The sequence below is a fragment of the Elephas maximus genome, chromosome 3 (genome assembly GCF_024166365.1).
Source record: "Elephas maximus indicus isolate mEleMax1 chromosome 3, mEleMax1 primary haplotype, whole genome shotgun sequence".
Taxonomy (NCBI): Eukaryota; Metazoa; Chordata; class Mammalia; order Proboscidea; family Elephantidae; genus Elephas; species Elephas maximus.
In genome coordinates, this window is record NC_064821.1 from 198,426,324 (window position 1) to 198,449,327 (window position 23,004).

Below are 23,004 nucleotides of genomic sequence, written 5' to 3' on the forward strand. Positions count from 1 at the left end.
CTAGCTCACTCAAGCAACCTATTTGGGCATATCAAAACAAAACAAAGCAAGAAGCTAGGATACAGTACGCAAAACAAAATAAACAAATACAATAACTTATAGAAGGCTCGGAGACAACAGTCAATATCAAATCACATAAAGAAGCAGACCGTGATCACTTCAACAAGTTCTCAAAACAAAGAATCAAGGGATCTTCTAGATGAAGGTGCCTTCCTGGAATTACCAGATGCAGAATACAAAAGATCAATGTACAGAACTCTTCAAGACATCAGAAATGAGATCAGGAAGGAGATCAGGCAATATGCAGAACAAGCCAAGAAACACACAGATAAAGCAGTTGAAGAAATTAAAAAAGTTATTCAAGAACATAATGAAAAATTTAATAAGCTGCAGGAATCCATAGAGAGACAGCAATCAGAAATTCAGATTAACAATAAAATTACAGAATTAGACAACTCAATAGAAAATCAGAGGAGCAGAATTGAGGAAGCAAAAGGCAGAATTAGTGCGATTGAAGATAAAACACTTGGCACCAATATATTTGAAGAAAAATCAGGTAAAAGAATTTTTAAAAATGAAGAAACCTTGAGAATCATGTGAGACTCTATCAAGAGAAATAACCTACGAGTGATTGGAGTACCAGAGCAGGGAGGGATAACAGAAAATACAGACAGAATTATTGAAGATTGGTTTTCAGAAAACTTCCCTGATGTTGTGAAAAATGAGAAGATATCTATCCAAGATGCTCATCGAACTCCACATAAGGTAGATCTCAAAAGAAAGTCACCAAGACATATTATCATCAAACTTGGCAAAACCAAAGATAAAGAGAGAATTTTAAGCGCGGCTAGGGATAAAAGAAGATCACCTACAAAGGAGAGTCAATAAGAACAATGGGGTCATAAATGATCCCTCTTCCTGATCCTCTCTATTCCATAGCCAGACCACTTCCAAGTTCTGTCAGGATCCCAGCTGCCTCTGCCCCCTTCTCTCTGCTCTAGATCTTTCCTTCCTGGGTCAGGCCTTTTCCCCATTTCCCAGCACCATCACAACAACTGCTGCATGGGCTCCCCTGCCCCCAGGCTTTTTCTCTGCCCTCTCTGCATGCTGTCCACCCACCAGCAAGTTACTTCCAGCTCAAAATTGTTGACAGTCCCCTCCTCCCAAGCAGAACTTCTCGGAGGGTGCCCTCAGACCAACAGCTTCAGAATCATCTAGAGCACTTGTTAAAACTACAGATTTTTGATCGCCACACCAGACCTGGTTGTTGTTGTCATTTGCCATTGAGTCCACTCATATCAACCCTATAGGACAGAGTAGAACTGCCCCACAGGGTTCCCTAGGCTGTCTTTACAGGAGATCACCGAGTCTTTTCTCACATGGAGCCACTTGTGGGTTCAAACCATGACCTTTTGGTTAGTAGCTGAGCGCTTAACTGTTGTGCCGTCAGGGCTCCTTATCCCAGGTCTGTCAAACCAGAATCCCCAGGGATAAAGCCTGAGAGTCCGAGTATTTAACAAGGTTGAGAGCCAGAACAAAGGCCCAGTACTTAGCCCAGCATTCAAGACCTCTGCAATCTAACCCCTGGGCCCCCTTTCCATGATTACCCCCTTTAGTCCTAAAGGATCCCTTGACGTGGTCCTTTATGGGCCCTGGAGCCCACCATCAAACTGTTAAGGATTGAATTGTGTTCCAAAAAAATTTATGTTAAAATCCTGACCCCCGGTACCTATGAACTATGAATATGACCTTGTTTAGAAATAGGGTCTTTGAAGACATCAGATAAGTTAACAGGAGGTCATACCGGAGTAGAAAACAAAGAACTAAACCCATTGCTGCCGAGTTGATTCTGACTCATAGTGACCTTATAGGACAGAGTAGAACTGTCCCATAGAGTTTCCAAGGAGCACCTGGTGGATTCGAACTGCTGACCTTTTGGTTAGCAGCCATAGCTCTTAACCACTACACCACCAGGTTTTCTACCAGAGTAGGGTAGGTCTTAATCCAAGCTGCGTGGCATCCTTGAAAAGAGAATGAGAGACACAGAGAGGCAGACAGAGGAAAAATGGCCATGTGGCCACAGTTATGCTTTAGCTGCAAACCACAGAATGGGGTGTCAAGAAGCCAAGGGTGGTGAGAAGCTGGTAGAGACAAGGAAGGTCTTCCCTAGAGCCTTTGGGGAGAACACGGTCCTGCCAACACCCTACATTAGGATTCCTAGCCTCCAGAACTGTGAGAATAAATTTCTGCTCTTATAAGCCACCCACTTTGTGGTTCGGCTACCCTAGGACACAAATGTAAAGTCTTTGCACACACTCCTCACCCCCGTACTCAGAGCTCCCCCCCAACTCTGGCTCTCTCCTTTTTCTCATGCCCATCTTCCAGGTCCAGCACAAATTCTACCTTCTTGGGAAGCCTTCCCTACACCAGACCCACAGAGACTGCTTCCCTCCACCTCCTGCAGCACTGCCTGTCTGTGCTGCCCGTTTGCACAGAGTAGGGCCTGTCTGGGGATGGGGTAGGGGGTTCACTTTCCCAGGTGTGTCTTGTTTCTACATTTTGGTTGTGAGTATCTGGAGGGCAGGAACACACCCCTCATCCCATCCCCAAATCCTCCTTGTCCATATTCCCTTCCCCAGCTCCCCATATGTCTAATTCCTCACTGGGTCCAAAGCAGAGCCTTCAGTTTGACAGACAGTTCAGGGTCTATGCAGGACCAGACACAGTGAACCACATGGAACAATCAGGGATTTCCCTCAGGGGCCTGTATGGAGAGAAGCAACATTTTTCCACAGAGCCTTCCCTGAGTTAAGAAAGAAGTCAAGGGACTTGAAGTGAGATGATAAAAGAGGTGAGGAGGAGGGGGTTGTGGCAAAACGGACTACAGCTGAAGGTCAAAGCCCAGGCCCCAGCTCTGCCACTCTGCAACCTCACCAAGGTGCCCAACCTATTCTGATTCTCAAATCCCACCATGTCTGAAAGAATGATTGCAATATCCTCTCAGAGAAGAGTTGTAGAGCTGAAACAAAGCAAATAAACAGGGGTGCTACAAATGGTTCAACACTGGACTATAAGCCAACAGGTCAGCAGTTTGAACCCACTCAGGGTGCCTCAAAAGAAAGACTTGGTAATCTGATTTCAAAAGGTCACAGCCTTGAAAACCCTCTGAAACAGTTCTACTCTGCACACATGGGGTCACCGTGAGTCGGAATTGACTCAACAGCAACGAACAACAACAGTATTCATTCCCTGTTTTAATAAATATTTGTTAGGCGGCTGTGATGTACTGAGTACTAATGGGACACAGACAAGAATACAAGGCCTGGCTAACAAAATAAGCTATACCCCACCCCCAACAAAAAAACAAACAAACAAATAAACCTGTTGTTGATGAGTCAATTTCTACTCATAGCAACCCTATAGGACAGGGAAGAACTGCCCCACAGGGTTTCCAAGGAGTGGCTGGTGGCTTTAAACTGCTGAACTTTTGGTTAGCAGCCTAAGTCTGTTAAGAGTTCCACCGTGCCACCAGGGCTATGGAGACCAGAAAACTTACAAACACCTGGAAGGGCACTGAAGGAGGAGTGGACACACTACTGAAGCCAGAAGAGAAGGGCTCTCACTCTGCCCAGGGTCAGGAGGGCTGGAGGGAGGGTCTGACTGGCCGCGTCACCACTCTGAGTCTGGAAGAATGAATGGAACAGCATGCCTGGTAGAGAAACGATTCCAAAGCATGGAAGTATGGAATGGGTAGTTCTGAGACCAGGTAGCTTTGGCTCGGTATGGTGGAAAACAATGGTAGTAGGAGACCAGCCTGGAGAAACAGGCTAGAGCCCAACCCATAAGAACCTTGTATACTAAGTCAAAGAGTTTAATCTTTATCTTGAGGGCAGCAGGAGGTTAGGAAAGACTTCAGCAGAGGAGAAGTGACTTGATTGGAATTAGACTTCAGAGGGCTTCTCTGGCTCCAAGGGGAAAACAAAAACTGTAGGGTAGGGCTGGACTTTGGAGGCCTGGTGAGTGTCAGGGAGGAGGACATGGGCTTGTGCAGGGGAGCCTGTCGCTTGAGTTTGCATCAGCCAACATAGGAAAGAGGCTAACTTACTAGAATCTGCTCCTAAAAAACCCAGCTAGACCTGCAGTCGACTTCTATTTTGATCTGGACATTTTCACTTTCGGGACATGTGGTTATGAGTCAAGATTCCTCCTTCTGGACATGGGACTTTCCAGAAGGACCACAGCTCCGTCCATGCATCCACTTGGCCAGGGATGTGGTGGATTTTGGTTGTTGGGGGAGAGTGTCTGCCTCTCCTGAGAAGGATGGCCTTGTGGAGTCTGCTTCTCTGGGAAGGTAAGTGGGGCAACGGATACCCCATCCTCAGAAAGCTGCAGATCTACCCCCAGCTGCCCTTTACCAGACTTCTGGGCAGTCCTTTCACCACCGTGAGGGACAACCCAGGAGCTGGGGAGGGGTAGGGAAGACTAGAGCAAGTTCCTGGGCAACAATTATAGTTAAATGGATGCAAAGAGTCTTGGGCAGGAAGAGGTAGCAGCCCTGGGAACATCCTTGAGAGACAAGCAGTTTTGTGGCCCCGGGTAGTAAAATCTAAGGCTGGTGATGCCTAGTGATTTGGAGACTGAGGTGCAAGTGAGAATAGTGAACAGCCTGGCAATGTTAACATGTGAGAATTCTACACAAGAATTGAGGAGACCAGGGAAGGGAAGGGAGGAGCAGGGCTCCCTACAGCCTGAGGAGGGCTGGGAGGTTGACAGGAACATCAGAAGTCCCTCTCTGCTGGCCTGTGGGAGGGGAGGTGAATATTGAGTGAGGGTGATGGTTGGGGGAGCAGGTTAAATATGGTCCATGTGGACTTGGGGACGGCTGATGATGGTGTGATGTTGAAATGACTGATATATTAGGTCTCTGCCAAGACTGGGTGGTCTCTCCATCTTATCTAATGTCTGAGTTCCCTTCCTTGGTCAGCAAGTGGCTGATGTGACAGGGTCAGCACTGCAGGGCTAGGTGACGGAGGTAGTGGGGGATGGCAAAGGCTAAGACATCTTTGTTTATACCAGAGAGGAGGGGACTTTGAGATTACTTTGTCCAGTGTCCTCCACCTGGGTTCCTGGCTCAGAGGGCTCTTTCAAAGGTCCTGCAGGTGTTTTCAATTTTTCTAAACCTTGTGACCACTACCCATCTGTCAGTTTGTCATACTGTGGTGGCTTGTGTGTTGCTGTGTTGCTGGAAGCTCTGCCACCTGTATTTCAAATACCAGTAAGGTCACCCATGGTGGACACATTTGGGAGAAAGATGTGGCAATCTGCTTCCGTAAAGATTTATAGCCTTGGAAACCCTATGGGGAAGTTCTACTCTGTCTTACTCAGTTGCTATGAGTCAGAATCCACTCGATGGCCATGGGTTTCTGGTTTCCAGATTAAGACTAGAAAGAAAGGCCTGGTGATCTACTTACAAAAATTAGCCAATGAAAGCCTTATGGATCACAGCATAATATTGTCCAATATAGTGCTGGAAGCTGAGCTCCCTAGGTTGGAAGGTACTATACAATAGCAACAACAATGGACGCAAACACACCAACAATCATGAAGATGGCACAGGATGGGGCGACGTTTTGTTCAGTTATACACAAGGTCGCCACGAGTCCAAGCCGACTCGATAACAACTAACAGCAACAAACCTTGTCAGGGAAAACACACCTTATCCTCCAAAAAGGCCTCAATCTGTCTGATTCACAAAATCTTTTAAATCGTTAGACGTGTGAGGGGAAAATAATTTTTAGAAGGGCTCTTAATGGCAAAGAAGGCCAGTACAACTGATCTGGTACAGCCCCCTTGTTTTATGGTGCGAAACCTGAAGGCTAGTGGGAGGGGTGATTTACTGAAGGCCACACAGCTAATGTGTGGCAGACCAGGGCTACATCAAACCTGGGAATCTTGATTAAACCCAGTGCTATTCTCTCTATATATTAAGTCTCCACCCTGCATAAACACAGAAGTCATCACCAGTCAGGACTGAAGATGGTTGGGGCCCAGAGGGCAGTGAGATGGAGAGGGACTGGGGTTATCTGTGGCTGGCAGAGTGAGTCTCCTTAATCACGCTGCCAGCACTGGGATAGGTTACACATCGGCTCTTATTCTGCCCTGCACCCAGTACCTAATACCACGCCAGGCACAAGGTTAAGTCTTCAGGACATTCACTCATTCAGTAAAGTTTACTGAGCTTCTCCTATACCCTGGCCCTAAGTAATGGTAGGCACTAGGAGTACAAAGATGAGTAAGAAAGTGTCATTGCCTTAAAGGAGCTCTCTGTGTAGGGGGAGAGAGTGACTCATCAACAGGCAATCATAATAGAGGGATGTTATGGATTGAATTGTGTCAGAAAAAATTTGTATCAACTTGGCTAGGAAATGATTCCCAGTATTGTGTGGTTGTCCACCACTTTGTGATCTGATATGATTATCCCGTATGTTGTAAATCCTAACCTCTATGATGTTAATGAGGCAGGATTAGAGGATTGTATCTACAGGATTAGGTTGTATCTTGAGTCAATCTCCTTTAAGATATAAAAAAGAGAAGCGAGCAGAGAAAAGAGGGACTTCCTACCTCCAAGAAAGCAGAGCCATGAACACAGCGTGTCCTTTGACCTGGGGTTCCAGCCCTGAGAAGCTCCTAGACCAGGGCAAGATTGATGACAAGGACCTTCCCCCAGAGCCGACAGAGGGAGAAAGCCTTTCCCTAGAGCTGGCACCCTGAACTCGGACTTCTAACCTCTTATACCGTGACAGAATAAATTTCTGTTTGTTAAGGCCACCCACTTGTGGTATTTCTGTTATATCTGTTATAGGTAACTAAGATAAGGGATAAAGGGAGTAATAAGGAGCCCTGGGGGCACAATGGTTAAGTGCTCAGCTGCTAACCCGAAGGCCAGAGGTTTGAACTCACCAGCCGCTCCAAGGGAGAAAATACTTGGTAATCTGCTTCCTTAAAGATTACAACCTCGGAAACCCTATGGAGCAGTTCAACTCCATCATATAGGGTCACTATGAGTTGGAATCGACTTGATGGCAACGAGTTTAAGGGGAATAATAGTGGTGATCCCAGGCCAATGTTGGAACACAGAGGCAGTTTGTCACCTGGAGTGAGGGATGGGGACCTCAGGGAAGGTAGTGAGACTTGAAGGAGGAGCAGACATTAGCCAGGGAAGGAGTCAGGAGGAAACTCAAAGCAGAAGTGTCCCCTGCACAGCTCAAACCCACCATGTTCCCAACTAAACTCAACATCTTGCCATCTCACCACCCAGTCTGTTTCTCCTCCAGTGCCCCGATCAGAGAGTGGCACCCAATGAATCCCAAGAACCCAGGAGCCATCCTTGACTCTTCTTAACCCCCAAATCTAATCATTAACCAAGTCCCATGGATTGCATCGTCTTCTCTCTCTCAGCTTCTCCCACTTCTCCCCATCCCTGCTGGCACCTTCCTCCCTACAAACTTCTGTCACCTCTCCTTGTATTAATATAAACAGCCTCAGTCTTGCTCTTCCTCCAAGGTGTTCTCCACACCTCTGCTGGAGTGATCTTTCACACCATGAAACTAACATGGAACTCTCCTGCTTAAAACTTATCCAAGTCCCCCATTGCTCTAAAGATAAAGCCCAGACTCCAATGTCGCTTTCAGGACCCTGCATGAAGTGGCTCCCACCAGTTCTGCGGTATAAGTTCCTCCTGCAGAGCAATGCTTTCAGTTCCCCAGTGCACCAGGCTCCCTCCTTCCCAGCCTTTGTACATGCTGTTCCCTCTGATGGTAACACTTCCCCTTGCCCCTCCAGGCAGCCCTCCACGTGCCCTGGCTGATTCCCATTCCTCCCACAGGCCTCAGCTTACGTTTCTTCTCTGAGCCTCTCTGGGCTGGTAGGGTCACCCTCTCACCAGGCCTGTGTCCTCCCATGCCACCCCATTCTTTCCCATCATGTTGCTGTCCAGTTGATTCCAACTCATGGTGACAGAGAAGAACTGCCCCAAAGGATTTTCAGAAGCAGATCACTAGGCCTGTCTTCCGAGGTACCTTGGGGTGGGTTCGAACAGACAACCTTTTGGCTAGAAGTTGAGTGCTTAATCTTTGCACCACCCAGGGACTCTCTTTCCCATCATAATACTTAATTATGTTTTTGTTGCTAGCTGAAGTGTCTGGCTTCTTCCATGAGCTCCATGAGCTTGGGAACCAGGTTCTCTTCTTTCCTGTTTTGCTCCCAGGACCTGACACAGTGCACCCTCAACTTGAACGGAGGGATCATAGATGGAGGGGCCCTGATCCGCTTCCTAGTCATTCAGCTGCATGATGGAGAGGGCTGAGGTGCGTGGGGCAGGCCAGAGTGACAGGTGCTCTGTTCTTTCAGTTCTGCTTCCCACTGCAGTTACTGGTGCCCAAATCCAGGGACAGGTGGGGGGCTCCGTGCTGCTGGTGGCAGAGCGTCCCCCCGGATTCCAAGTCCGTGAGGCCATCTGGCGATCTCTCTGGCCTTCAGAGGAGCTTCTGGCCACATTTTCCCGGGACTCCTTGCAAACTCTATATCGCTCCCGCTTCCTGGGCCGAGCCCACCTGCACAGCAACCTCAGCCTGGAGCTGCGGCCACTGGAGTTCGGAGACAGCGGCAACTTCTCAGTTCTGCTGGTAGACACAGGGGGTTGGGCCCAGACCCAGACCTTCCAACTCAAGGTGTATGGTGAGTGCACCTGACACTGGTTCCCTGCCCCCCAGCCTCCTACCAAGCACCAGACAACATCCTGAGTCCTGGGGAGAGCTGGGTTCCAGAAACCTCTGGCCTCTGAACGTGTTGCGGATTCAGGGAACTTCTGCCCTCTGGCAGTCACATCTAAGAAAATTTCTCAGGTACTCCCAGGTGAGCTCCTAGCTGGGGCAGTAGGCCAACTTAGCCATCACTCCAGCACTGGTCTGAACTCTAATCTGGCATTTTCTTGGCTCAGTGGTCTTGGACACAATGCTTAACCTCCCTAAGCTTTGCATTTTTCATTCGACAATGGGAATTGTAATACGACCGTGTAGAGTGGCTCTAAGGGCGAAATGCAGTGGCATTTGCAAAAGCACCTAGGACAGTACTTGGCCTTAAGTATGACATCAACTCTAAGACATCATCATAGACTGTGAGACACACTGTTATTTCATGTACCCCTAAGAAAGAAAAAAAGTTATCAAGTAAACTATGATGCTTTTTTATTTAAAAAAATTATAATTAAACTATAATAAAAATTATACAATGTTTATTTAATATTTCTTAAAAGAGCTCTTTTAGAAGTGTTTAGAGAGATTTTAACTAAACATCATTCATAGGACACTGAGCTATTCATTGCTTCAGAACAAACCAACCCAAAACTTATTGGCTTAAAACAACTATTTTTATTTCTCATGATACTATGGATTGGCAGGGCTCAATGTGGCGACCTTTTGCTTGGGTCTGCCAGAGTCAGTCATGCAGCTTCACTCAGCACCTCAACTGGGTCGTCAAATTGGTTTGGGGGCTGCCTGGGCCTCTCTTTTCAGCAACTCCACCTCTACCATTTCTACCATGACTTTCTCACCATCATCACCTCCATCAGCACTACACCTCCACCATCATCATCATCACCACCAGCTCCAACAGCAATTGCATCACCACCACCACTTTCACCATCATCATCACCTTCACCATCACCTCCACCATCTCCATTACCATCATCACCACCACCACCACCACCTCCACCAACTTTTCCATCACCACCACCACATCCACCATCACCTCCATCATCATCACCACTACCACCTGTACCATCACTTCTATCACCACCTTCACCACCACCTCCACCATCACCTCCATCACCATCACCACCACCATATCCACCATCACCTCCATCACAATCACCTCTATCGCCATCACCATCACCGCCTCTACCATCACCTCCATCACCGTCACCACTACCATCACCACCACCATCACCACCACCACCTCCACCATCACCTCCACCATCACCATTACCGCCACCTCCACCATCACCTCCATCACCATCATCACCACCACCTCCACCATCACCTCCATCACTACCTCCACCATCACCATCACCACCACATCCACTGTCACCTCCATCGCCATCACTTCTATCACCATCACCACCACCCCCTCCGCCATCATCTCCATCACCATCACTACCACCACCTCTACCATCACCTCCATCACCGTCACCACTACCATCACCAACACAACATCCACCATCACCTCCGTCACTACCTTCACCATCACCATGACCACCACCACCTCCACCATCACCTCCATCACTACCTCCATCACCATCACCACCACATCCACTGTCACCTCCATCACCATCACCTCCATCACTACCTCCACCATCACCATCACCACCACATCCACTGTCACCTCCATCACCATCACTTCTATCACCATCACCACTACCACCTCCGCCATCATCTCCATCACCATCGCTACCACCACCTCTACCATCATCTCCATCACTACCTCCACCATCACCATCACCACCTCCACCATTTCCACCATCTCCATCACCATCACCACCACCACCTCTATCATGTTTCTGCTGGTTAAAAAAGAATGGCCTTTCAGCTTTATCTACCTCAGGAGTTGAAAAAGGTATAAGTGACCCCAAACCACTTGAAATGTACTGAAATGTAGAAATTTGGATAGAGTTCAGGGGGGAGGTCCAAATTTAAGAGTAGGGAGTCAGGGTAGCAGCTGGGAAGAGGCCAGCAGTGAGGGAGAAAAAGCAATGAGCAAATGAGGAGAGAGACGGAGAGACAGCTAAGCAGCTGTCCTCAAGTGAGCACTCAGAGTGCCGCTAGCCATAGGTGCCTTTGTGCAATTAGATGGGTTTGTGGCCTGGGAAGCAGAGTGCTGGCTAGATTTCAGCACCCCACCCCAGGTATCCACTTAGCCCAATGCCTTCCTGCAGTGAAGAACCTACCCAACCATCCATGCAGCCCTGGAGCCTGTCCTCGCTCTGAGTCTCAGCTGCCACACATGTGAAATAAGGACGTTGAATGTGATAATACATGCAGCACCCACACCACTAAGCTCTAAAATGCCTTGTTCTCAGGGTCTGAATTACAGATTTTAAGGAAATTGCTGTTTTATTGCTTCCAAATACATAGCGTGATTAGAACTAATTGCGCCAAGCTGCCAAGCAGCAGTCCTTAGGAGCTCTGCTTTGACAATAGATAAGAACGATTTGAATTAGCGGATCAGTTACGAGAATTGTCAATGGGTGTTTCTACTGTGCCTGATCGTGTTTGGAAGCAGCTTGTCCTCTTAAGTAGTGTAAATACCCCCCTGAAATCTTTGTTTATACTATTAGCGTGCCCAGCAAATCTTTCCTTTTTTCATATCACAAATCCCACCAGGCTGAGCTGGCATAAATGAGGTTTTACTCTGCTTGACTTTGGAATGCTGTCAGAGCCTAAAGCCTCCTGTTGTCACCAGAATGCTCTCCTGCTGGTCTCCATTGCCATCGAAGTTCAGGACTCATGCATCAACCTACCTATACAGGAAAGGGGAATCATGGCCTAGGACACTGGTTTGTTCAATGGCCTGATTTTTGAGCACCTACTGTTTGCCAGAAGAAGCCCTGGTGGCACAGTGGTTAGGCGCTCGGCTGCTAACCAAAAGTTGGCAGTTCCAACCCACCAGCTGCTCCGAGGGAGAAAGATGTAGCAGTCTGCTTCCATAAAGATTACAGCCTTGGAAACCCTATGGAGCAGTTCTACTCTATCCTATAAGGTCACTATGAGTCGGAATTGACTTGATAGCAGTGGGTTTTTGGTTTACTCTTTGCCAAAGTCCCTCAGTGATGCAAATGGTTTGCACTCAACTGCTAACCTAAAGGTTAGTGGTTTGAACCCACCCAGTGGTGTCATGGAAGAGGGACTTGGCTATCTGCTTCCATAAAGATTATGGCCAAAAAAAAATCCTATGGAGCCATTCTATTCTACCACATGGTGTTGCCAGGAGTTGGAATCAACTCTACAAGTTTGGTTTTTTGGTTTATTTGTCTTTTTTTTTTTTTCGCTATTTGTCAGCACCAGGGACCTAGGGTCATCAAGACAAGACAAAGCCCCCAGCCCCTAGGCTCCTCTTTCACAGCATTCTGCACCCTTGTAGTTATTTTTAAGGAGCCCTGGTGGCACAGTGGTTAAGCGCTCAGCTGCTCAAAAACCCACCAGCCACTACACAGGGAGAAAGATGTAACAGTCTGCTTCCGTAAAGATTTAAAAAAAAAAAAACCTATGGGGCAGTTCTACTCTGTCCTATTGGGCCACTATGAGTCAGAATCAACTCCACAGCAGTGGGTTTTGGTTTGGTCATTATTTTCTTATTTATAATCCCTTGTCAATATCTGTCTTCCTCACCAAACTATAAGTCTCAAAAGGCCAGGAAAAGTATTTGTTTTCTTGCCTGACATAATAAGGGCTTACTGTGTCTCACTAACTGAGAAGTGCTAGAAGCAAAGGACAGAGGGCAGAGTGGAGAGCTCAGAGCCTGGAACAGCAGGAAAGGCTTCACAGCCAGGGCGTTAAGCAATGGGTCCAAGCTGGGCCCCGAAGGTCAGCAGGAATTTTTAGGATAACAAGGAGTGAGGGCATATGTGCCTTTAGGAAAACATGAAAGATACAAAAGAGCATGACATGCTTAGAAGAACTGTAAGTTAATTAGGATGGGTAGGGGAGACTAGCCAGAGGTGTGGCTGGAGAGGTTAGCATGCACCATATCACAAAGAGTTTTGAATACCAGGTTAAGAAATAAGGTGCCTGCATGGAACATTCTCTAGAATAGACCACATATTAGGTCATAAAACAAACCTTTGCAGAGTCCAAAACATCGAAATATTACAAAGCATCTTCTCAGACCACAAGGCAATAAAACTAGAGATCAATAACAGAAGAACGAGGGAAAAGAAATCAAATACTTGGAAAATGAACAATACCCTCCTGAAAAAAGACTGGGTTATAGAAGACATCAAGGAGGGAATAAGGAAATTCATAGAAAGCAACGAGAATGAAAATACTTCCTATCAAAACCTCTGGGACACAGCAAAAGCAGTGCTCAGAGGTCAATTTATATCAATAAATGCACACATACAAAAAGAAGAAAGAGCCAAAATCAGAGAACTGTCCCTACAACTTGAACAAATAGAAAGTGAGCAACAAAAGAATCCATCAGGCACCAGAAGAAAACAAATAATAAAAATTAGAGCTGAACTAAATGAATTAGAGAACAGAAAAACAATTGAAAGAATTAACAAAGCCAAAAGCTGGTTCTTTGAAAAAATTAACAAAATTGATAAACCATTGGCTAGACTGACTAAAGAAATACAGGAAAGGAAACAAATAACCCGAATAAGAAATGAGAAGGACCACATCACAACAGAACCAAATGAAATTAAAAGAATCATTTCAGATTATTATGAAAAATTGTACTCTAACAAATTTGAAAACCTAGAAGAAATGGATGAATTCCTTGAAAAACACTACCTACCTAAACTAACACATTCAGAAGCAGAACAACTAAATAGACCCATAACAAAAAAAGAGATTGAAACGGTAATCAAAAAACTCCCAACAAAAAAAAGTCCTGGCCCGGACGGCTTCACAGCAGAGTTCTACCAAATTTTCAGAGAAGAGTTAACACCACTACTACTAAAGGTATTCCAAAGCATAGAAAATGACGGAATACTACCCAACTCATTCTATGAAGCCACCATCTCCCTGATACCAAAACCAGGTAAAGACATTACAAAAAAAGAAAATTATAGACCTATATCCCTCATGAACATTGATGCAAAAATCCTCAACAAAATTCTAGCCAATAGAATCCAACAACACATCAAAAAAATAATTCACCCTGATCAAGTGGGATTTATACCAGGTATGCAAGGCTGGTTTAATATCAGAAAAACCATTAATGTAATCCATCACATAAATAAAACAAAAGACAAAAACCACATGATCTTATCAATTGATGCAGAAAAGGCATTTGACAAAGTCCAACACCCATTTATGATAAAAACTCTTACCAAAATAGGAATTGAAGGAAAATTCCTCAACATAATAAAGGGCATCTATGCAAAGCCAACAGCCAATATCACTCTAAATGGAGAGAACCTGAAAGCATTTCCCTTGAGAACGGGAACCAGACAAGGATGCCCTTTATCACCGCTCTTATTCAACATCGTGTTGGAAGTCTTAGCCAGGGCAATCAGGCTAGACAAAGAAATAAAAGGTATCCGGATTGGCAAGGAAGAAGTAAAGTTATCACTATTTGCAGATGACATGATTAATATACACAGAAAACCCTAAGGAATCCTCCAGAAAACTACTGAAACTAATAGAAGAGTTTGGCAGAGTCTCAGGTTATAAAATAAACATACAAAAATCACTTGGATTCCTCTACATCAACAAAAAGAACACCGAAGAGGAAATAACCAAATCAATACCATTCACGGTAGCCCCCAAGAAGATAAAATACTTAGGAATAAATCTTACCAAGGATGTAAAAGACCTATACAAAGAAAACTACAAAGCTCTACTACAAGAAATTCAAAAGGACATACTTAAGTGGAAAAACATACCTTGCTCATGGATAGGAAGACTTAACATAGTAAAAATGTCTATTCTACCAAAAGCCATCTATACATTTAACGCACTTCCGATCCAAATTCCAATGTCATATTTTAAGGGGATAGAGAAACAAATCACCAATTTCATATGGAAGGGAAAGAAGCCCCGGATAAGCAAAGCACTACTGAAAAAGAAGAAGAAAGTGGGAGGCCTCACCTTACCTGACTTCAGAACCTATTATACAGCCACAGTAGTCAAAACAGCCTGGTATTGGTACAACAACAGACACATAGACCAATGGAACAGAATTGAGAACCCAGACATAGATCCATCCACGTATGAGCAGCTGATATTTGACAAAGGACCAGTGTCAATTAACTGGGGAAAAGACAGCCTTTTTAACAAATGGTGCTGGCATAACTGGATATCCATTTGCAAAAAAATGAAACAGGACCCATACCTCACACCATGCACAAAAACTAACTCCAAGTGGATCAAAGACCTAAACATAAAGACTAAAACGATAAAGATCATGGAAGAAAAAATTGGGACAACCCTAGGAGCCCTAATACAAGGTATAAACAGAATACAAAACATTACCAAAAATGATGAAGAGAAACCCGATAACTGGGAGCTCCTAAAAATCAAACACCTATGCTCATCTAAAGACTTCACCAAAAGAGTAAAAAGACCACCTACAGATTGGGAAAGAATTTTCAGCTATGACATCTCCGACCAGCGCCTGATCTCTAAAATCTACATGATTCTGTCAAAACTCAACCACAAAAAGACAAACAACCCAATCAAGAAGTGGGCAAAGGATATGAACACACATTTCTCTAAAGAAGATATTCAGACAGCCAACAGATACATGAGAAAATGCTCTCGATCATTAGCCATTAGAGAAATGCAAATTAAAACTACGATGAGATTCCATCTCACACCAGCAAGGCTGGCATTAATCCAAAAAACACAAAATAATAAATGTTGGAGAGGCTGCGGAGAGATTGGAACTCTCATACACTGCTGGTGGGAATGTAAAATGGTACAACCACTTTGGAAATCTATCTGGCGTTATCTTAAACAGTTAGAAATAGAACTACCATACAACCCAGAAATCCCACTCCTCGGAATATACCCTAGAGATACAAGAGCCTTCATACAAACAGATATATGCACACCCATGTTTATTGCAGCTCTGTTTACAATAGCAAAAAGTTGGAAGCAACCAAGGTGTCCATCAACGGATGAATGGGTAAATAAATTGTGGTATATTCACACAATGGAATACTACGCATCGATAAAGAACAGTGACGAATCTCTGAAACATTTCATAACATGGAGGAACCTGGAAGGCATTATGCTGAGCGAAATGAGTCAGAGGCAAAAGGACAAATACTGTATAAGACCACTATTATAAGATCTTGAGAAATAGTAAACCTGAGAAGAACACATACTTTTGTGGTTACGAGGGGGGGAGGGAGGGAGGGTGGGAGAGGGTTTTTTTATTGATTAATCAGTAGATAAGAACTGCTTTAGGTGAAGGGAAAGACAACACTCAATACATGGAAGGTCAGCTCAATTGGACTGGACCAAAAGCAAAGAAGTTTCCGGGATAAAATGAATGCTTCAAAGCTCAGCGGAGCAAGCGCGGGGGTCTGGGGAACATGGTTTGCGGGGACTTCTAAGTCAATTGGCAAAATAATTCTATTATGAAATCATTCTGCATCCCACTTTGAAATGTGGCGTCTGGGGTCTTAAATGCTAACAAGCAGCCATCTAAGATGCAGCAATTGGTCTCAACCCACCTGGAGCAAAGGAAAATGAAGAACACCAAGCCCACATGACAACTAAGAGCCCAAGAGACAGAAAGGGCCACATGAACCAGAGACCTACATCATCCTGAGACCAGAAGAACTAGTTGGTGCCCGGCCACAATCGATGACTGCCCCGACAGGGAGCTCAGCAGAGGACCCCTGAGGGAGCAGGAGAGCAGTGGGATGCAGACCCCAAATTCTCATAAGAAGACCAAACTTAATGGTCTGACTGAGACTGGAGGAATCCCGGCGGTCATGCTCTCCAGACCTTCTGTTGACACAGGACAGGAACCATCCCTGAAGACAACTCATCAGACATGAAAGGGACTGGTCAGCGGGTGGGAGAGAGACGCTGATGAAGAGTGAGCTAATTATATCAGGTGTACACTTGAGATTGTGTTGGCAACTCTTGTCTGGAGGGGGGATGGGAGGATAGAGAGAGAGGGAAGCCGGCAAAATTGTCAAGAAAGGAGAGACTGAAAGGGCTGACTCAAGACGGGGAGAGTAAGTGGGAGTAGGGAGTGAGATGTATGTAAACTTATATGCGACAGACTGATTGGATTTGTAAACGTTCACTTGAAGCTTAATAAAGAAAAAAAAAAAAAAAAAAAGAAATAAGGTGCCTGTCCTGCGGGAAATGGGAAGCCAGAAGAGGTTTGTGAGCAAGAGGGGCATAGTCAGAGCTGGCATCTAGCCCCGGGTGGGTTCCAGAGCCAGAGCTATGAACCTAGTCCAGCTCCCCTGTAACCCATGCCTGCTCTTCTATTCTTGCCCAGATGCAGTGCCCAGGCCAGTGGTACAAGTGTTCATTGCTGCATCAGGGGATGCCCAGCCCCCCAAGACCTGCCAGGTCTTCCTGTCCTGCTGGGCCCCCAACATCAGTGATGTCACCTATAGCTGGCAACGGGAGGGGACCATTGGCTTTGATCTTGAACCACACGGCCTGTTCGAAAACGGACAGGTGCTGAGAGTTTCACTGGGGCCAGGAGACAAGGGTGTGGCCTATTCCTGCATTGTCTCCAACCCTGTCAGCTGGGACTTGGCCACAGTCACCCCCTGGGAGAGCTGTCACCGTGAGGCAGGTATGTCGAGGCTCGGAGGTGAGCCGGGGGATGGTTGAGGGACTGTGAATCATCAGTTCTACCTCTGACCCTGCCCCCTCTGTGTCCATCCCCAGGGAAAACCTCCTATAAAGACATGCTGCTACTGGTGGTGGTGCCTGTCTCACTGCTTCTGGTCTTGGCTGGTATCCTTTCTGCCTGGCACTGTGGTCCCTGCTCAGGTAGGAGTCCTGCAGGTCCAGAACGTGGGCAGAGGGGGTGAATCCACTAGGGAGGAGAGCAGGCTAATGAGATGACCTGCTTCTCCTTACCTTTTCCACCTCTTCTTTACCCTCTCTCCATCTCACACTTTGGCCTCCAGCCAGACTGAACTACTTGACATTTCTTTTGCAGTTCTTCTGAAGAATGACTCTCTCGCCACATCTTCAGGCCTTTGCAACATGCTGTTCTCTCTGCCTGGAACACATTTTCCAGGATTTCCCACCCAACTCCACTTCTTCACTTGACTCTCTCCTACTCCACCTTCAAGGCGGGCCTGCTCCAGGAAGCCTCCCTGACGTTCTCCCCTGCCCCTGGCCTAGGTTTTAATACCTTCCTTTAATTCCATTGCCTACTCCAATCCCAGCACTTATTACACTTACTTCCCTGCTGAATGCTGAGCTCTTTCTTTAAGGCCAGAGGGTGGGTCACCACTGGGCACCTAACAATGGTTTCTGGAAGATAGCTGGTATTCAAAAAAAGTTTAGTGAGTGGAAGGATAGGTGAATCTCAGTCCCTGCTTGCCTACCACTCCTAGAGATGGAGCCCTGTGAGAAGCTCTCGCTGGCCAGTGTCTAACAGGGTGTCCTCCTTGAGGAGAGGAGGAAAGGGGAAACTCAGAGATCAGGCCAGGTTCTGAGCTCTAGGCCCAGCTTAGCCCCAGCCTCTGCCCTAGGATACCCTGTCCCTGAAAGAATCATCCCCTTGTGACCTTGCCATTTCCATCCCAGGCTTGCTGGCATCAGGTCAGCAAGGAGAGGGAGGCACTGAGATCTCATTATGGCGGGGGTGTTCCAGAAGGCAAGAGCCTTGGCCCAGCCACTAGCCAGGGGAACGACTGATTCCTGTGTATTCTTTCCAGTGGGCAAGGAGGGAAGAGGCTATATGCTACCTAGGGGCTCTGTCTGCTCTGCAGAGGCTCTGGTCCAGGCCCTCTGCCTCAGACAGTCCCCAGGATTTGTGGTAAGAAGATGGCAGCCAGGAAAAGAGCAGCTTTTATTCCTTAACAGCTTTATTGAGATAGAATTCACATACCATACATTTTACCTATTTAAAGCATGAAATAAAATGGTTTTTAGTATATTCACCCATCTCCACTATCAACTTTACAACATTTTCATTACCCCAAAAAGAAAGCCCATACCCCTTAGCCATCACTTCCAGCCACAGGCAACCACTAATCTACTTTTGGTCTCTATACATTTGCCTATTCTGGATATTTCATGTAAATGGAATCATATGATATGTGGTTCTTTGTGACTGGCTTCTTTCACTTAGCATCATGTTTTCAAGGCACCTTTGTCCTATGTGAAGGGACAGAGAGAAATTGACCACCTGGGATAATGGAAAGACTTTACATAAGACCTGGCTTTGCCAGATAACCACTGTTCAGTCATTTAACTAGGTCCGTCCCAGTCTGACTTTCTATACCCCCTACAACTAAATTTATGGCAGAGTTGCAGATTAAGGTTAGACATTAGGAAAAACTTTCTGTTCTTGAAGTGTCTCCTTTTCCAGGGTCTCGGAAGACCAGAAAAGATGATACTTTGGCTGAGGTGGTCTTAGGATGGAACAGTCAAGAGTAAGACACTTTGGGCCAGGTCAAGGATGCCAAGATTCCAAACATTGCAGGAGTAATTTTCTTTCTGATTTCCTCACCAGGAAAAAAGAAGGACATCTGTGCTGACAGTGTGGCTCCAGAGACAGAGAATCCCATTGTGTAAGTCTGTCATGAGGAAGGATACAAGCTGATGCCTGGAGCATCAGGAGCCCCACTGCCCAGGCGCATGATTCTCTGGGACACAGTTGGTGCCTGGAAACTCCAGTGGTACTCATACCCCTTGTGAGACTCTATCCTCAACTCCCAGGAACATTCAGGGCACTGTCACAGAAAGCACGGCGCAACCTTCCATGTCCTTCCTGTCCCTCTCCTCATTTTGCATGTCCTGACTCTGCTCTGTGTAAAAGAAGCCTAACAGAAATGTCCCTCAAAGACACTGGAAGTTGTTCAGGATCCACAGGGACATTGATTGTCCAGGGCGCTTGGTCTCCTTCCACTGTTTATAAAGTATTAACCAGCTGGCACCAGAGGATTGCCTCCTGCCTGGGTCCTGGACTTTAAAAGACACTGGACATCTGAACTAGCAGAGAAGCTCTGAGTCACTTACCACCAGCCTCCTTCCCTATAGTTTGAGATCACAATTCTTCCTGATACTGTAGGCATTATAGTAAGAAAAGGTAAAGGTGAGAGGTGGAAGACAGGCATTTCTCTTTCTGGCCTGAATGACTTTCAGGTCATCTGAGTCAATAGTCTCTCAAAAAAAAAAAAAAATTGCAGTTATAGACAACCAGGGGATGGTTGACATCCCAAGGTTGGGATGGATGACATTTTGCAGGTGACACTGTATTGACATCCTCAGCTTCTCCATTGACCCTCATGCCTCTTGCAGCATCTGGAAGAGGAGGTTGAGGTTCTCCTCACTCTCTAGCACAGTAACCAGGAAAAGAGACTTTGAATTTGCCCCAGCCAACAGGAAGTCCCAGCACAACTTTCTTTCTGCCTGAGACTAGGAAAGCGAAGAGCCAGGAGGAGTGAAGCAGAAGGAAAATTATAGAGGGGAAGGGTGCTGAGACATCTGTAATGGACTGAATTGTGTCAGCAGAAAATATCTGTCAACTTGGTTAGACCATGATTCTCAGTATTGTGTCACTGTCCACCGTTTTGTCATCCAATGTGATTTTCCTATGTGTTGTAAATCCTATCACTATGATGTCAATGAGATGGATTAGCAGCGGTTATATTGATGAGATCTACAAGATTAGATTGTGTCTTGAGCCAATCTCTTTTGAGATATAAAAGAGAGAAGTGAGCAGAGACAGGGAGCCTCATTCCACCAAGAAAGCAGCCCCAGGAGCAGAGCGTGTCCTTTAGACCTGGGTTCCTTGCGCCTGAGAATCTCCTCCACCAGGGGAAGATTGATGACAAGGACCTTCCTCCAGAGCCAACAGAGAGAGAAAGCTTTTGCCTAGAGCTAGTGTGCTGATTTCGGACTTCTAGCCACTAGACTGCGAGAGAAAAAATTTCTCTTTGTTAAAGCATCCACTTGTGGTATTTCTGTTAAAGCAGTACTAGATGACTAAGATGGCATCCTAGAATCTGCCACATTCATTTTCAGATGCAAGTGAAGAAGATCCACCCAAGTCCAAGAAGTGATAAAGACTCCACCACTCAATGGAAGGATTGTCAAGGTCACTTTGAAAGAAGAGCATGTGGGATGGAAGCTATTATTGTGGCCATCTTTGAAAAATGCAATCTTCCATGGAATGATACTGTCTAGAAAAGCTCTGGGCTATTGCCACTCTGGAAATTTTTGATGAGCTAAACTTTCACTTAGATTAATAGCTGATAATATTTAGGGTTACTCCCTCTCAGGAGTAACTAGATTTTCCTGGGGCCTCAAATCTTAGAAGGAGAGATAATAGAGAGAAAGGAGGTATTGAGGAAACAGGGTAGGTTGTGAAATATTTTCCCAAGGTAGTTTCAATCACTCCACTCAGGATGTTATTCCTGCCCAAGGGTCTCCCCTCTTCTCCCTGCTTCCCCAGAAGGCCACAATGTCTTGACAATTAGTTCATCATGGACAAATGACCAGCACAACTGGCCTCCTAGGTACACATTATCACACTTCCATTTGACTGTTCTGAAATGTTCCTTGCCTCCTGGCTCTGCTTGGGGATTTCATGCTGGTCACCTGGCTTTGCCTAGCCCTTATCCCTTTCCTGCACCCACTTCTCTTCCATCACCTTCTCCTAAACCCACCTGAACAGTGCACATGGCCACTCACCTGGCAATTTGCAATGCCCTCACCTGACACCTAGAGACAGTCCCTGTGCCTGGTCACTGAACACATAAAACTGACCTTAGCCCCTAAAATGATGTGGAAGTGAAAGCCCAGGTCTACCAATGAGCCATGGAAGTTATGTGGGGGAAGAAAACACATGCCCACACCACTTTCCGCCTTTCTTCATGCCCCATCTTAGGTGAGAGCAGCTCTAGAGGGAGTAGGTCCAGAGTTCTGTCTTCACCAGGTATTTCCTAACAACCTCACTTAACAGTGGTTTTGTTGTGTGATGCACTAGGGCCTTTTTGTCCAGATCCATGCTGCTCAAATAAATAAATGTTCCCATTCCCAGTGACTCATTTGTTAACCAGTAGACTAATGAGCCCTCCACCAAAAAACTGAAAAGTACTTCCATGAAACCAATTGTCATGCTAATAAGAATGGGATTTGAGCTTTAAAAGTCACACAACGGTAAATATTGATTGAATTCTCAGCATCTGCTGGGTGCGGTTCCAGGTACTGGGGAGTCAGTAGTAAACAAAGCAAAGGCCTTGTTTTCATGGAGTTTATATTCCAGGTAATATATAAATAAACAAGTGAGTATGTGTCAAGTGTTGGCAGGTTCTATTAAGAACAAGAAAGGGCTAGAGAATGACGGACTGGGGAGTAATGGTACCTTTTTAGGTACAGCAATCAGAAAACACCTCTCAGGTAAGGTGGCATTTGAACAGAGACCAAATGAAGTGAAGGAGTGTACCAGACTGGGGAAGGAGTGTTTCAGACAGGGACACCAATAAATGCTACAGACCTGACGTGGGAGCATGATTGGTGTTTACAAGGAACACTGGGTCCAAACAAGGGAGGTATTCTGGATTAAATTGTGCCCCGACTCCCAGAAAAAAAAAAAAATGTATTGGAATCCTACTGCCTATACCTGTGACCATAATCCTGTTTTGAAATAGCATTTTCTTCGTCATATTAATTAGACCATACCCAAGGAGGGTGGGTCAAAATCTAATTATTTCTGAGTTATAAAAAGAGCAGATTAGACACAGAGGCATGTGCACACACGTGGGGGAGACAGAGGCTTGTAGGGGGGTTATCTGCCAGCCCAGGAACAAGGAATGCCTGGGACTACCTACAAGAAGGAATCGACATGGCCAAGACCCTGATTTGGATATTTAGCCTCCAGAACTATGAGAAAATAAATTTCTGTTTGTTAAAGCCACCTAATTGTGGTATTTCTGTTACAGCAGCACTAGCTAACTTGAGGTTCGGGTGGCAGGGAAAGCCCCATGTCTGTCTGGGTGTCAGACCGAGAACCTAGGTCTGGTTCCTCCTGGGTTGACCTTGACACCATTGTTTCCGGTAGGCT

At 45.9% G+C, this 23,004-nt stretch overlaps 1 protein-coding gene across 2 annotated transcripts; it reads left to right on the forward strand.

Moving 5' to 3' along the window:
• The first annotated feature begins 4,200 nt into the window (after window positions 1-4,200).
• On the forward strand, window positions 4,201-22,265 carry SLAMF8 (SLAM family member 8). 2 transcript variants are annotated; one of them, XM_049880925.1, is made up of 5 exons: window positions 4,201-4,351; window positions 8,539-8,736; window positions 17,245-17,550; window positions 17,646-17,750; window positions 19,450-22,265. In XM_049880925.1, exons 1-5 carry the CDS (start codon window positions 4,270-4,272, stop codon window positions 19,509-19,511), a joined length of 753 nt encoding a protein of 250 aa, XP_049736882.1. In that variant the 5' UTR covers window positions 4,201-4,269; the 3' UTR covers window positions 19,512-22,265. The 2 variants fall into 2 exon arrangements, with proteins under 2 accessions (XP_049736882.1, XP_049736881.1); XM_049880924.1 differs by having other exon boundaries at window positions 4,202-4,351; window positions 8,410-8,736.
• Window positions 22,266-23,004: the final 739 nt, after the last annotated feature.

Excerpts from the sequence above, each read along its gene's own strand:
- SLAMF8 (XM_049880924.1), top strand. The coding sequence starts at position 4,270 with ATGTGGTGGATTTTGGTTGTTGGGGGAGAGTGTCTGCCTCTCCTGAGA. Across the intron at positions 4,352-8,409 it reads GAGTCTGCTTCTCTGGGAAG|TTCTGCTTCCCACTGCAGTT; the intron begins GTAAGTGGGGCA and ends CTGTTCTTTCAG. Across the intron at positions 17,751-19,449 it reads GCACTGTGGTCCCTGCTCAG|GAAAAAAGAAGGACATCTGT; the intron begins GTAGGAGTCCTG and ends TTTCCTCACCAG.